The following is a 16,796-nucleotide window of genomic DNA, read 5'->3' on the forward strand; positions in this document are numbered from 1 at the left end:
AACCATTTTGAGAAACCTGACTCATGACAGGAAGTTCATCCTCTTCAGGCTGAAGTATAGCGATCTGAACACAGCAAAATAAAATAAATGCTATTGTACAAGACAGTAGAAAGAAGGCAAAAGCACTATACACAGTAAGATGACTGAAGAGTACTAGTCATTTTTAAGTCCAGATAGGTCTTATAGATGCAAAAAGCTTTTACACCTAAAGAAATAATAAAAAAAATTACTAATGAACTTTTAATCACCGTGATAATAGTTATAATAGCTGTTTATTTGATCTGTGCATGGCTAATGCGAGGACATTCAAAACCATATGACCAAAAAAAAGGCAAAAAAGAAAATATATAGGACTGGAATGTCATGCGGGTGAGTTAATGAAGACAAACATATATTAACTGCATGTCTTGACCCACCTCCTGTTTTTGGGCACAGTTGTGTGACTTCAGTCGGCTACTGGCTTCTTCAAATGACAACTTAACTGGAAAACAGCTGATGTTATAACACTTGCCCATCTCTGTGAAAATTTCCTCAAGTGTGATTTGATCTGGGAGTGAGAGCTCATTCTCAAAGATAAGGACAACATATTTCTTCTTTTCATCTGAGGAGAGAATAGAAACCGTTTTACATCATTTAAATCTCAAAGCAGGAATATCAGTCACATTTCATCATGGACAGAACGCTGTATGTTCATATTTGCGACTCACTCCTGCCCTGGCAGTCACACCACACACTTGAATCATCTTCAAACATGTCAAGCTGGACCTGCAGGTGAAGGCATATCTCAGGTGTTGTGTGTAGAAACAGGGCCGGCAGCTTCTGCACGGTGCACCATTCACAAGCGATCACATCTGATGCTTCTATTCGTCCTGTTTATGAAAGAGAAGACAAAATGTAATATTATTAACACCTTGAATCATTGCATACATTGAATGATTGCAGTTACTCAAATGGATTTTCATCACTTTAGTATATGTTGAAAAGTTAAAACCAATTCCAAGTGTTAATTTTTGAGGAATCAATCGTGAGCGTCTAAACGAAGCCTTCTGTTTGGGAATGTGCACATGCTTTACCTTCATTTGCGATCTCAATGTAATCCACTGTAAACTGTAAATGAAACACACACAGTGTATGTGATTATATCAAATGTTGAAGTCTGATCTATGAATTATGAATTCAGTAAACCTCTAATCAATATTACGGTGCATTTGGAGATCAGAGCATCAGATCTTCTGAATGTCTTGGTCAGCGTTCCAACTTTAAAACATCTAATGTTGAGCGTAAGACTGTTCATTCTCTGTGCAACACGTTTCTTTGTAACGCTGACACGATGGACGATGTTTCCAAACTGTTAGAGAAAAAATGGGTGCAATCAGTTTTAAACTGAAACCAATGTTAATTATTAAATCAAAATATTATGAGCACATTTTTATGTGTCATTCATTTTATACCTCATCTCTCATTCGATATTTTCGTTGGAGTTGTGTTTCTGGAGACGAGTCATCAATGAATTCCTTAAAAGTGCTTTTCTTGTGATCCACAAAAGCATCTGTTGGCAGATGATACAAAAAAAGTGTTAAACCTTGTTAAGCCTGACATTTGAAATAGAAAATTAAAAAAAAAATTTGTTTTGACAATTTAACAAAAAAATGTTTGCATATGTGTTTTTCATTGAGTATCATTTGATACATCAGGCTTTGTATCAAATGATCAAATGAAATGATGTATCATACCACATAGTATAATATAGGATTATATGGAGCTCATACTCTAGGAGCAAAAAAACAACTAAATTTGAAAATATGCAATTTGGCGCAGTTGCGGATATTTACGGCTAAGAAGCAAGGTGAAATTCTGATCGCTTGTAATGTAAATCAATGACATCTTTATAAAAGTATAGCACTATTTACATAAAAGCATTTAATTATCACGTCACTCTATACTACTAATAATATGTCTTAGTAAGATGATATTTAAATGCTTAGTTTTATGATCAAAGCTCTGTAGTTTTTATTGTGGGTACAAAAACATTCCTCAAAAACCTGATGCATTTTTTTTTTTTTGTATTTCTAATTTCTAAATGTATTTCTAATTAAGTAAACCTAAAGTTGCTTCAGTCTAGTAAGTGTTCATTTTGAAATATTACTACCAATATAAAAGTTATACTTTATAAAAATCAGTAAAGATTTCACAGCAAAGTCTTGTGTACCATGACTGGAAGGGGAGACGTTTTTAGAATTTTTAGCCTTTTACTTAATTAAGTATGAACTATCAATCAAACAACAGAGTGCAAGTAGTATGTTGGGAACAACAAGTTTTTCACCAAAGTTTTTATCATGGTGATCATTTAGAGGCCTTAGAAATTTGCATATTAAATAAGATACAGTAGATAACTGATATCAAACAGCACAGGGCTGGGCTGTTTTTATTGATTCTGTGATGATGCTTACATTTTTTATAAGCTACCTGTGTCAACAGATGAAAAAAGATCTTCATATTCTGTATCCATCAAGCTGTCTGCCAGTGTATCTACGGTCTCCTCCTCTGCATTACTGGATAACGCATCTGTACAGATCCCAGTTATGATGCAGTTTGAACAACAGCGATAAGGAGGAAGTATTATAACCAATGACAGGCTTATTAGAATGCAAAAACCGTTCTTACCTACAGAATGACTGTTGGTAATCGGTTTCCTATTGGGACAGAGTCAATAGTCACATTCATTTTCTTTAACAGATCAATACAGTTCACTCCCTTGACCATTTTTGTGATGCCACACCTTGTGTCGCTCCTCCAACTGGACGGCAGCATGAAGCTGAAGCGTTTGAATGGTTGTTCAAAACATCGTGTGTAAGGTTGAGCTTTGCTTTTAGTGTTGACCGTTGAGTGAAGCTGGTCACTAAAATACACATAACGTTATATAAATTTATTTGATAATGTATGTTTGTCGATTTAAGTCGTTCTTAAAATACTCACGTCAGTATTGTTCGCTTTGCGGGCAGATTGAAGCCGATGGCGTTTCCCTTCAGCGGTTTGATTTTGTTTTTACGATCTTGGCCAAGTGGACGTACCTTGTCCGAACACGGAAACATGGAGATAACATAATGTACAGTAGTTAGAGTGAATTTGAAGCTTACCTTAATAAAATAAAGTACGTTAACAAGAAAAAGATAAAACATTTCGTTTTTGGCTTCCCTGTATCCTTCAATGATTCGCCAGACAACGCTACGTTAACTGGCGTAACTTTAACTTACAGTAATTAACGAGTTTTTTAGTTTTACCACTCACCATTTTAGAGTATTTGTTCTTTTGGTTGGCCCTCCGACCAACAAATAAAATTTAAAAAACTCTCAAACTTTACGTAACGTAAACGCATCAGTTACTCTGATGGTTGACAGCTGTTTGTTAGCGGTTGGGATTTTGATTCAACCATGTGAATCGAAGCTTTTGAATCTGTTCAGTGGCTTTTACATCGCTACGGTGGCGAAGTGTTGACTGAGTCATTGAATCATTTACTTGACTCTTTAAAAAGAACCGAATCTTTTACGACCACGGGGAACTACATAAATAGTGTTTTAACCATCAATTGTTTTCCCGCAACTGACAGCAAAGTAGATCTATGAATTTCCTTCATTTTGTCAACTGACTTTTATCAAGCTAAAAGACAACAAAATAGTACAAATAAATAAATTTCGCTAGTTCACTCAGCGGATTCTAGTTCTGTGCCGAACCGAGTCTCGTTCAGATTCAAAACAGCGACTGACTCGTTCAGTTAAGGGGACGTTTTAAGTCCAACCAATGAAATGCTCATTCAGAGCTCACAATGGATTTAAATAAATAAATAATAAATCGAGGGGGTATATTAGGAAAAACAACAACACAAATAATCAGTAAAATCAAAAGATAAATAAACACAAGAAACTTGAAATTAAATAATAAAAAAAATAATAAAAAAATAAAAAACTAAGCTTTTTTTAATATAAACAGAAAAAAACTATCAAAATAAATAAGCAATAAAGATTAATTGAATAAAAACATTCAAATGTTTACAAATATTAACATTTTACAGCTTTCCTATTTTTTAAGTCGTCATGAAATCAAAATTGACCCTATTTACTGTGCCCAGATCATATTTCACTCCAAAACAAAACAGCAACAACTATATTTTGCATATCGTTTGCATTGACATTATTCAAAAGAAATTAAGCACATTTTTGTATGCCATAACATTTTACTTACCCTTGTATGTTCAGTTTTATGAAATGCATGGACAAAACTGTTCTCATGAAAGTTTATTTACTCAAAACAATTTAAGCAAACACAATTATGGCTATACAGAGACAATACAAGATGAGTCCGGTTCTCTACACAGAGAGAAGCAGATTCAAACCAATGACTGTGGAATCTAGCATCACTGTTTAATTTAATCAGGGCCTTTCACAAATCCGCTATGTTTTACAGTTAAGAATGCACAGCCCTATGCTATTCAACAGCTGAGCAAAATAAATACAAAACAAAACACATAAATGCAGCAACACTAGCAGCAAACGTCAGTTCAATTCGACATGACATCATCTGATCAGTAGTATCACGTGTTTGATTACCACTAAAATAAAATGTACACACACAGTAACAATAATTACTGTCCCTCATGCTCAATGGTGTCATGAACACTAGTTGAATATGACGGTAATACCACTTTCCATACTCTTGGAATATGATTTTTAAACAATCACTCAGTTGTCAATGTATAACATTCACATGCTCCCTGGTTACAAGCAAAACAACCTGTGCCACAAGTTGTTGTCTCACACATTTTAAAGCCTTGTTGACACATTTTAATGTCTTTTTTCCCTTTTATTTACCCTGTCACTGGCCCATCCATATTTAAAAGCATAAAGTCCTCTCTACAGCTCAGCATTTATTCACGTCACTGACAAACTTGACGTCAGTATCTTGGCAGATATACTGTAAAAGATTCATGAGTCTGATATTACTGGGATCCTTCCTGATGGTGGTGTCTGCTTTTTGTTTTAGTTATTGAAGGAATAGTTAACTTAAAAATGAAATTCTGTCATTTTTACTCACTTTCATGTCGTTTGCAGATGCAAATGCACCATAAAAAAAATGTTGCGCTCCATTACAAGTCTTCTGAAGCATTCTTATTCAGAGAAAATATTGACAACTACTCTAGCTGTCCTTGTTGGGGAATTTTGATTCTTGAATTAATCATTCTTTTTAATGAATCAGTTAGATCTGTTTGAAAAAAGTCTGAATGAATCTGACTGATCATTGACTCAATTATCCAGTCACAGGTGTGTTTGACGCTTGGAAGAAGCTTTAGGAAGACTGGGAATATAGTGTATGAATCGTATGGACCACTTGTATGGTACATTCGTGTTCTTTTTTAAACTTGGAATCTTCAGTCTACATTGAATTGAACTTTTTATTCCATGGAAGAAACTCATAAAGGTTTGAAACGACATGAGAGTGAGTAAATGATAACAGAATTGTCGTTTCTGAGTGAAGCGTCTCTTTAAAAGTGTACAGTCAGTGAGAGAGGCAGACTGAAGCTGGAGACACAGATGGATGGCGTGATGCTGATCATTTCATACTAAAAGGAGCCAAAACAGAAAATCTCACAATGAATAACTGCATTCCAGGTGACAATTTTCTTTTTTTCTTTAAAAACATTTTTCCTGACACAATATTTACACTTTGTCTTCAGTCCGTTGTGCTACTGACAATCTATGATGCCTTTTATTTTCTTCATTCTCTATGTCGATATGTAAAACATGCTGAGACGGCTAGGACGTGTCGTTATTGGCGCTACAGTCTGGATGGGGGTGAGGACGAAGAGTGTTTGTTGATACGTACTGTATGTAGTGCATAAACCAGCGTCAGAGGACAAACAGATAAGAGTATATATACATTTGTAGGAAACCGAGGGGGATATTAACAGCGTGCGAGAGGGGGGAGTCATTCAAAGTGGTGGGAAGAGGAAATGGTAAAGGATCACGACGATGTGGGAAAAAAAAGGAGGATGCTCAGTATTCGTCCTGGTCCAAGTGGGCCTGCTCGTCTATTTCATCATCTTCTGGCGGTGCAAAGCCATCCTGTATGAAAAATTAGCAATTTTTTTTAGAATGATCACTATAGTTGTGTCCCAAATAATGCACTATACACTACAGTATGCACTTATACACTATGTACTTAACCGTGCAGTGTATGAACTTTATAAGGTGATTTTAAGGAGACACGAAGTGTCCCACACTGCACACTTCGTTTTTTCAGATAATTAAGTATTGTGGAATACACCACTCACATTATACTACAAAACGTCATAGAATAGTGCATAAGTACGCAAATTCGGACGCAGCTTATATTAAACACTGAATTGTTCCATGCTTTCAAAAGCATACGATTGACTAGTGGTCAACTGATGTTTTTGGCAAAGTTTTGCCGATATCTAGTGAGAAGTAGGCCTGAGAGATACAGAATATACTGAATATCAATGGCAGTACTTTAAATGTTTTTAATGCACTTTTATTTTGCCCATTTAAGTTTCTAAAGACTGTCTGTCATTAGACTAGTTTTGTTAATTTTAGGTCACAATTTAATAGTGGCTCTAATTAAAACATTTCATGTCCATTTCAATAAATTGAATCTGATTCTGAAGCCTCAGCTTGGCATTTTTCATATATTCATATACTGTTGTCAGTAGATTTTGGAACTGACATCTTTTGCCTAATTTCAGATAGTTTGGAACTTGCATGTCACTTAAATTCTGATTTCCAAGATGGCAACGACTAACCAGCACAATGCAAAATTGTATGTAATATACAAAGATATCAGATTTTTGGGTTAAAAAAAAAAAAAATATATATATATATATATATATATTGTAGTATTTTAAAAATACTATACAGTATTTTGTGTTCATGACTTTTGTTTTGACCATAATTAGCATTAGAGCATGAAATCAACTTTTGTTGAGTCATGGCGCCATCTTAATGTGTACATGTGACTGTTTTGCGTGATTAACAGGAACACACTGAGGTCAGAAATGGGAAATTTCAACTTGAGTATTTTCACGTCTGACTCTGGAACACAAAGGTGCGGTTAGCGGAATTGTGTTAGATTAGCAAAATTTCACAGGCTAACAAGATCAATTGTTTATTGTCAATAGTGTAGCGATGTATGAGGCACAACTCGCACAGAACGCAGATTTCGCAACAGTAAGTCACACAGATTTCTGTTGGTCAGTGCGGTGAATCTGCGTGACTTACTGTACTGTTGCGAAATCTGCGTGGAGAAATATTTTGCCCTCACGCGAAGTTCCCAATTGGATTAATTGCTATTGAAACGACTGGATAGCGTGTGTAAAAATTAGCAGAACTGTCAACTGAACATCCGATACAAATTGACCAGATATCGCAAATATGAATCAACCTCATGGATATATCAGTCAAATTATTATCAAAGAAATGTCATTGCAGTACCTCTGTGGCATACAGAATGTCAATTATCCTGCTCAAAATGGGGTTGTTTTCAGGCTCGTGTTCTTGACAGATCAGTTCAATGTCTCGAAGTTTGCTGAAGTAGAAATCTCTCTCCTTTTCCAGACCGTCCACAGTTAACTTCAGCTCCATCAACTTCAAAAAACAAAGTAAAAGACAAAATGTAAGCCACTACTCGTCAGAAGATGACCATTCCTTGTTGGGAAAAAGTTAGTATGTTTATTATGACGAGACAATCTATATCCATGTTTATTTCAGAATATTAAATCAAATGCGATTATCTTAACAGGTGGGATAGGAGATCAGGAATGGTCTGAAGAAAATGGGAGAAAAGAAAGATAAAAATGACATATGCAAAATCTACCTACACTTTTCTTTCTATACAATTTTATATCTTCAATCCAAAGTATTCCAAGGTAGAGTAAGACTTCCTTACCCTCCCGGGGACTCTACCTGTTGATTAAGCTCCATGATTTCAGCATCGCTTGTCCCGTTTCGGGCATGTGTGGGGTTCTTCCTTATGGTGGTGGTCACCCTCTGTGGTGTGGGCATGTTTTTAGGTACTGTTGGCGATGTTCTCTGAGGCCCTGAAATTGGAAATGTTTTGCATTTAGCTACAATAGAAAGCTGTTCAGGAAATGTACAAACTGATCAATGCAATTTTAGATTTTTTGTTCATTTCTATCAGCTTCTTTAAACAAATTTACTGTAGCTCTGTTCCAAACCATAGTGGGCAAAAATGGACCCTCATAAGTGACTGATCTGAAATGTTCGGTCAATAACGGTCAATTTTAAAAACTGCCTGCCATCTTGGCTTTGGGTTATCACATTGAATTATACTGTATAAAACCTTGTTTGGGCAAGCATTGAATAAGAGCATTTTGAAGCCTAATTGTTTGCCCATCTTCAGGAATGAACCTATGATGCATTTAAATGCCATCTAGGGTGGCAGCTCACTAGATTTTTGAACAGAGCTAATGATTCACTAAAATGAGTTCACATAAAAAGAGGTTCAGTAAGATCAGCCTTTAATAAGCTACAGCATGGGCAGTTTGTTACCCCATTACTTTGGTTAAGCCTGTGCATGTGTGTGTGTGTGTGTGTGTGTGTGTGTGTGTGTGTGTGTGTGTGTGTGTGTGTGTGTGTGTGTGTGTGTGATCAAACACTGTTTCAAAAGCCAGTTATCCACAATTATATCAGGCAGGTTTAACCAAAGTCAGTGAAGTGTGAAGAGATGTGACAACAAATTAAATGGAGGTCACATTCCCAATCCACCCCAACGATCAAAAAAGCTGTCGATTGTCAGCAAATTATGACGCCACTTTTATACCTCTGTGGCGACTGTTCGCTTCTAGCCCTTGGCTATTAACCCTCTATTGTGCAACCAACCCTTTTTCATCAATTTGCAAAAATAAAAGATCATTAAAGTGTTGTTAATGAAGGGATGATTTTGCTCTGTTCTGGTTTCCTATCAAAAATATGATTCACATTTATTAGTGAATAAAATTCATTTTAAAATAGTTAAACAAGTTAGCTAAATAAACAAACAGTTGAAAAATTAGTCATAAATTATACTAATATACTAATATAAGTCATATAAATGACTAATTTTTACTAATTCATCATTAAGTCATTACTAATTACAATAAAAATTGGTGTTTTTGAAAAAAAAAAGTCTCTACTCATCAGCCACATTTATTTGATCAAAAATACAGTAAAAAACTGTAATATTGTGAAATATTATTACAATTTAAAATAACTGTTATATCAGTGGGTCTTTTTTTAATGTAATGTATTCCTGTGATGAATTTTTAGCAGCCATTGTGGAAACAGTGTTACTTTTTTAGGATTCTTTGAAGAAAGTAAAAAAAAGAAAGAATTTAGGCTATTTGAAATAGAAATGTAAAAGTCTTTGCTGTAATTTTTCATCATTTTAATGCATGAATAAAAGTAATTTCTTTAAAAAAAAGTCTTACTGACCCCAAACTTTTGAATGGTAGTGTACATAATGGGAAATTGCTTAAATGCTTTTTTAAGGGGAGTGTGTGTAAAGTATATATAGAAACTACTGCAGTGGTGTTGTTTTGTTGTTATTGTATTATTAACTATTAAATACTTTTTTTAAATATTATTTTTTTAATTTACATAACATTAAAGTAAAATTTAAATACAGTGCTACAGTAACTACTGCTAACTAAGGAAAAAGTATTTTAGTTTCTGTCAAATAATTTTGTCTTTTTTATAGGTTTTTTTATTTTATTTTTAATGAATTTCTTTCTTTCGAAATATAGAGTGGTGCAAGTATGGCGTCAGAACCTGGAAGTGTAATTTGCCGCTGGTTCCTTGACATTTTCCTATGGAGTTTTTCAATTTATGAGAATAAAGCCTGTGATAAACGTACCTTGAAGATATTTTGACGATTTAATGTAAACGGCACACTCGCATCCCAAACTGTCTGATCTAGGTACTTTTTAAAAACGTACGTTTTCAAAAATGAGCATAACCGCTTCAAAATGCACGTTTTCGGTATGGGTGTGTGCAATTTACGTTGTAGAACTAAACGTCAAAATATCATCAATTAATGTTTACCACAGGCTTTATGTTATTAAATTTGTCTCATAAATTGAAAACCAGGGGACGGGGCTTTGACGTCATACCTGCACCACTCTATTGCATAGTGTTGCTGCAAAAATATTAAATGTTTTTTAAAAATGGGTAATTATTCTTAGATATTAGTAATAAGATCAATTTTATGAGAAACATTTTAATTAATAATGTTTACATTGCTTTCATAATGCATGCAATAGAGGGTTAAAATAAATTGCATGGTTTGTGTAACTCATTCCGGGTGACTATATAACTTTACAATGAACAATAAAAAATATCTGAGGGATGAATAGGACTGACCAAAGTCACACTAAGCAAGCAATGACCCTTTCAGGACAGCACATGACTATTTGTTAGTACTGATATTAAGAAGGCAGTTCTTTATGCAGTAACACAGAGCTTTTTTAATCCTGAATTCCTTGTTTTGTCATTAATGAAAGCGTGGGCATGGAGTAAATCATTCTGAGGCCCGTGCACAACCAGCTGCTTTGCAGAGCACACTGTCAATCACTAGAAGCTCAGCAATCAATGCAGCAAAAGGGGCGACAGAATCTGGACATTACCTGAGGGACCAGTTCTCTTGGGTTTGTAGGAAAAGTGTTCACCTGGATTTGGTGGAGGTGCCACATCTTGGCCCTGTCTAGCTTGAAGGGGATCATACTCTTTTCCGTCATAGTTGGCATCAAAGAATTTTTTAAACCACTGGACAAATTCAAAGTTGTCCTGGAATTTTCCTTTCACTAATCTTTCCACAGGAATTATCTGGATAACAAAAGAAAAAAAAAAATCATTAGATCAATATTATACTGAGCTGTAATCTAGAGGTGTCATTTTCTCCCATCCTAGGAATTTCTGATATATTTGATACATGAAATGAAATATTAGAAACCTTCGCTTGTTTCAGTAATATTTTCAGATAACCTGACAAGCGGCACCAAACACCAGCAGACCTGACTGATCACCTTATGAACATCTGATAAACAAAAATATACATTTAGCACTATTGTTTCCATTAGTTAACAAACATTATACAATGCATATCACATATTATTAGCCAAACTTGTCAAACTAATTTTAATTTTTATAACTATTTTAACTAAGTGGCTTAATGTTCATGGTATTGATGAAAGTTACTTCTCATTTTTTATTAGAGATGTCTGTATTTTAAAAATACTAAGGTGAAGGGCTTGCTCATAAATATTACTATGGTAAAGGAATGGCTTTTTGGGCTTCAAAATCTCAATTACTATTCACTCCCATTATAAAGCTTGGAAGAGCCAGGATATTTTTTTAATATAACTCAGATGGTGTTGACTGAAAGAAGAAAGTCATATTCACCTAGGATGGCTTGAAAGTGAGTAAATTATGACAAAATGTTCATTTTTTGGTGAACTAACCCTATAAGTCTTGTCTGTGAAAACGGGCACTAATTGGCCCATTTAATAATCACACAATAAACTTTAATTTTCATACCTACAGGACGCTTTTTTGTTCAAAAACATTTTTTATAATTTTTAAATTACAAGCAAATATGCTGAATGTCATTTTTTTTCTTCTTTATTTCTGTATTGGCTTCCTTTTTGTTTAAATACATTTGAAATCAATTTCAAGTGTTTTACCTCTCATGTACCTTATATGATATTATGCCAAACATTTTGAGTGTCTATTTTGTATAAAATGTGTAATATATAAATAAACATGTCTTGCCTTTGTTCAATCAACTGTCATTGTAGCTGATATTATTTTAATAAATGAGCTCAAATTAGCTTTCATTTATATTTTATATTTGGCAAAGATAACTTGGTTTTAGAATATGAGATGTATATCTAACTTTATATATATATATATATATATATATATATATATATATATATATATATATATATATATATATATATATATGAAGAGTTCAGATGCAAAAGCCTCTAAGTGCCATCTGAAATTTTCTTCTAGAATGATCATTGTTATCAAGCTTGTATATTTAAAGGTATAGCGGAGGATTTTCTTTTTCTGGGTGGATCATCAAGACTATTGGTCCTCCTAATTGTCAATCATTCTGGTGATATGTTTACGTAAGGCCGTCGTACGTGCTCGTCCTTTCTGCGCATGCGCACTTTCAGGTGTATTATGTGTGGTGACGAGCTGTCTATGACTGAGCTACGGTTTCAGCCATTCATTGCAGCTCACCGTTCTCACCGGGTTTTTTCAAAATGTCTGAGGGTCGCAAGAGAAAAAGTATCTACTATTTGTATGACAAGAAGAGAAAGGCCTCTGAAGAAAGAAACAAGACCAGAGTGTTTTTGGGAGAATATTTCACATGCTGGTGTGCGCTAAAAGCACAGGTTGGGCTTCCCACTGATGCCTCAGTTGCAAAGTTTCTACTCGACAGGTAAAGTTTGGCATGCTATTTGGAGAAATCCATTTAAAATCACTGCTAGTAAAAGTTAATGTAAGCTATGATTAGCGATCTTGCAACTTGTAAACAGAGCGTGCACGAGGAGAACTAGGCTCGTGCATGCTCTCTCGTGTCGTGCACACATTTAATAGGCGTTCCCTCTCGGGAGCAGGTAGAGTGTTGCGCATGTGTATTTTTTCAAAAAGTGGAGAGGGCGGTTCTTTTCTAAAATTCGGGAAAATCCTCCGCTATACCTTTAAGTTCAGAAATTTCACTTAAATGGCAATGAAAATTACCTATTAATTGTCATTTAAGTTAAATTACTGAACTTAAATATACAAGCTTTATAAAAATGATCATTCTAGAAGAAAATTTCAGATGGCACTTAGAGGCTTTTGCATCTGAACTCTTCATATATATATATATATATATATATATATATATATATATAATGTATATATGAGATGTATATAAAAGCAAATGTGCAAAAGCCAAGGATCCACTAACTTTATCGACGTTCATCCTCTTGAAAGCTGCCTGGAGTACTTTGAAGTTGTGTATAAACTCATGTTCCAGTTTTGCTTGAAATTTCACTTTCTTCAAAAGAATGCACCCTGGGAACAACATGTCCATGAACTGACAATAAGCCGCCCCTGAGGACAAAGAGCAAAAGAGAACACAGTTCAATAGAGCTCATTCAATGCATGATGAAAAAATGTATGCGATTTGTTAACCTTATTTGTGTCGAGTGATAAAGAGTGCAAAGTCAATGCTTTTATTTGACTGATTACGCAGGCAGAGATAAAAACACTGAGCATATGTAATCTCTTAATATGATCAAAAGCAAAGTAAAAGCACGAATAAGAGTACACTAGGGCAGCTGAGTGCCATTCATGACATAAAAGATAAAAACACTTAGTGAAATAAGGCAGTATGTATGACCCACCTGAACTTAATTGTTCGATTTTGGTGTAGGTGAGCTGCATCGAATCGTTCACCCATGCCAACATGTCATGTCGGCTCAGGTTCTCGATGGTTACTGACGTGGAGTATACATTCACTGCCATCTCCTGCAAAGAAAAACAATAGGAACAAAGTCACTTTGGACCTACATGCATGTAATTTTAATACTCTGACCCCTTAAAGCATCTGTAACAGTGTATATTTTAAAATATTTAAATTTTCATCATTTCAAGTTTATATTTTATATCCTGAAATTATATTTTACATAATTTTACACAAAACATTAGCCCTGCCCATAGCATAGCATATGTGTCACTGTGTCTGCAATGTGTTTCCATATGGGTAATAAGTAATATTCACTTCTTCAGTAGTCAAACTGCAATCACACTGCGTTTTTCAATCATCCAGAAATAATCCATCCAGATTAAAGTGTTTCTGAGATGTTTAACCATGCACATCTGCTGCGCCCTGCAGACTGCATGATGGAAATGACATCTGTAAACCTTCAGCATGCAGAAAACACACACACATCTTCTACAGAGAAACAATATGTGTGTATTTCACAGCGTGACGTTTCTAAAGCTCTGATTTTTAAGAACTGGGACAACATAACCTACAAAACAATGGTTTCAGCTCCATGTTTTGAAATGTCAGAAGTTCAGAACAATATAAAATATAGTGTTGTTGACTATCGTATCGTATTAAATGCAATACAACTTTTGTGTTTACATGTTTTTATTTGGTATTTCAGCAGAAGATCATTTGTAACTATACTTTTTTTTAAAAATGCAAATAAATATGCATATATATAAAAAAAAGGCAATGAGGCATGATAAACATAGTAATCACAAGCTTGCAGAAAATAAATAAAAGAGGACCAAACTTTGCCAAATAACAAAATCTTGTACTTTAGGGTATACCTAATTCTTTCTAAATGTAGTGTACCAGTCAACTCTGTCAGTCATATTGTAAGAGTTGGAACTTTGTTTTTTTCTTCCAAAACAAAAGAATATATTTTTTTTTTGGCAGAGCTCAACCCGTATGAAACAAACTGTTGTTGTTCCAGTGTAAGTCTCAAAAATTCTTCAGAAACTCCAATTGTATCATAAACTTTTAAATGTATATGTTTTAGAAATCAATTTGACAATCTTTACAATTTGTGAGTTGGCATTATGACTATGACACGTAAAATATGAATATGATATTACCTGATTATAATTGTTTTCATATACTGTATATCTGACTGTGTTGACAAAAATTAAACGTAAAACTTTGGAAATTCATAAAGGAAGCATTTTTATTAACCTCTTTTTTTCTGTCAGGACATAATAGTAGGCTAATGTTGCTTTAAAAGATACATTTGTATTACATACTATAACTTATGTAGTATTATTTATAATATTCTATATAAAGTTATAGTCCGAGAATAGCTGGTTTTAGGGATATTTATCATTTTATAATATAATAATGTAAATGAACAATAAATAAGTTGAACCAGTCCTTTTGTTTTGTAACATTCTAGAACATTCTAAGATCATCTCTGATTTATGTAGCTATTTTTTAAGTTATAGGGATTATTTATTTATTTATTTATTGCTTTTTCTCACGCCCACAAATACGTGAAAGGCAAAAAAAAGTTTAAATATTATTATTGAAACTACTAATAATGGCCATTTTCAAAACGTGTAAATTACAGGCCTATGTATTGCATTAGGTTGGTCAGGAGTCTGACCATAAATATGAAGAAATGAAGCCGTGATTGACAGGTGACAGGCTTGTTTTATATTCAGCTACATACATTTTAAACTCGTGCGCGTTTTACTGTCATATAACTGTCATGTGACTTGTATATTATAATATTCGTATTTGTTACAAACAAATCATTTAGTTTCATGCTTATTTCTCTTTTGCAGAAAACGATATTTTAAACTATATTACTGTCTCTGTGTGACTCCCATATTACGATGGGAGTCACTCAGGCCCTATAATAACGCGTTCTGTTTATTACTGATATGGCTCTTTTTGTTTTTGTGTACATAAAATGTAAACATAATTTGTGCGTTTTGCTCTATTAAAAACAGCACACTAGCGTACAGTGATATGTAATGAACAAACGGTCCATTATTGTGACAGTTTCTCTGCAGGCCCCGCCGTGCACGAGCAACACTAGACTAGACACGCTCGAGACATAAACGCATAACACACAGACAAAAGACGCCCATTTAATGTCATACATTAGGAAGAATTCCGATTAAGTATAACATTTTAACAATATTCTACTCACTGTATTTTGCCTGCGTCCTTTCCAATGTTGATATTACACTGGCAGAAGGCAATCCGCTGCTGCTGTGGGTTGCCAGATATTATGCGCCGCTGCTGCCTAGTTACGGACACTGACAGCGCACGATAGCGCCACGCTCTCCTGCAACACACTGGCCTTCTTTGCGCATGCGCCCCGCCCCTTCATCATAGACGCAAGGCTTTCATAATCCCGAGTAACAGCAAAGAGTATATACTCTTTGGTAACAGCACGTTAGTTCGAAAGGAACACAGTTTGCTCTAATTGTGGGGTGGGATCCTATAAGCCTATTTTACACTTACAGTGTCATTGCTACATAATGATACACATAGTCAGCATTACGCATAATTACATGCAACTAACCTTAAACCAAACCAAACCTTAATCCTAACTATAGTAGAGTAAGTGTATGTAGTTATTTAATATTACTCAATACTTAAAGGTATAATTACAGTGTAACAAAGACACCTTAAAGTAAAGTGTATCCGCCTTATAGACTGTTTGTTAATTACTTATGAATTAAAGTTATTTAATAATGCAAGTATAAAGTGTATTTATTAAACATTATACGTATGTACAGTTACAGTACCATTTAAAAGTTTGGAAACATTATTATTTTTAGTGTTTTTGAAAGAAGTCTCTTATGCTCATCAAGCCTGCATCTATTTAATCAGAAATATTTGGGAAATATTACAATTTAAAACAATGATTTTCTATTTGAATATACTTTAAAATGTAATTTATTTATTTGATGCAAAGCTGAATTTTCAGCATTACTGCAGTGTTCAGTGTCACATGATCCTTCAGAAATCATTCTAATATGCTGATTTATTATCAATGTTGGAAACAGTTGTGCTGCTTAATATTTCATCACAGAAATAAATTATATTTTAAAGTATATTCAAATAGAAAACCATTATTTAACATTGTAATAATATTTCACATTACTGTTTTTCTGCATTTTTGATCAAATAAATGCAGCCTTGACGAGCATAAGAGACTTCTTTCAAAA

General features: G+C 34.2%; 1 protein-coding gene across 2 annotated transcripts; it reads right to left on the reverse strand.

The window, feature by feature from the left end:
* Window positions 1-4,279: 4,279 nt before the first annotated feature.
* mapre3a (microtubule-associated protein, RP/EB family, member 3a) lies at window positions 4,280-15,907 on the reverse strand. Of its 2 annotated transcripts, none has more exons than XM_084096496.1 (7): window positions 15,770-15,907; window positions 13,469-13,592; window positions 13,030-13,175; window positions 10,733-10,889; window positions 7,974-8,107; window positions 7,503-7,655; window positions 4,280-6,116 (listed from the first exon to the last, which is right to left on the reverse strand). In XM_084096496.1, exons 2-7 carry the CDS (start codon window positions 13,587-13,589, stop codon window positions 6,048-6,050), a joined length of 780 nt encoding a protein of 259 aa, XP_083952622.1. In that variant the 5' UTR covers window positions 13,590-13,592; window positions 15,770-15,907; the 3' UTR covers window positions 4,280-6,047. The 2 variants fall into 2 exon arrangements, with proteins under 2 accessions (XP_083952622.1, XP_083952621.1); XM_084096495.1 differs by having other exon boundaries at window positions 10,691-10,889.
* Between the last annotated feature and the right edge of the window lie 889 nt (window positions 15,908-16,796).

The sequence above is a fragment of the Abramis brama genome, assembly GCF_963993115.1.
Source record: "Abramis brama genome assembly, chromosome: 21".
Classification (NCBI taxonomy): domain Eukaryota; kingdom Metazoa; phylum Chordata; class Actinopteri; order Cypriniformes; family Leuciscidae; genus Abramis; species Abramis brama.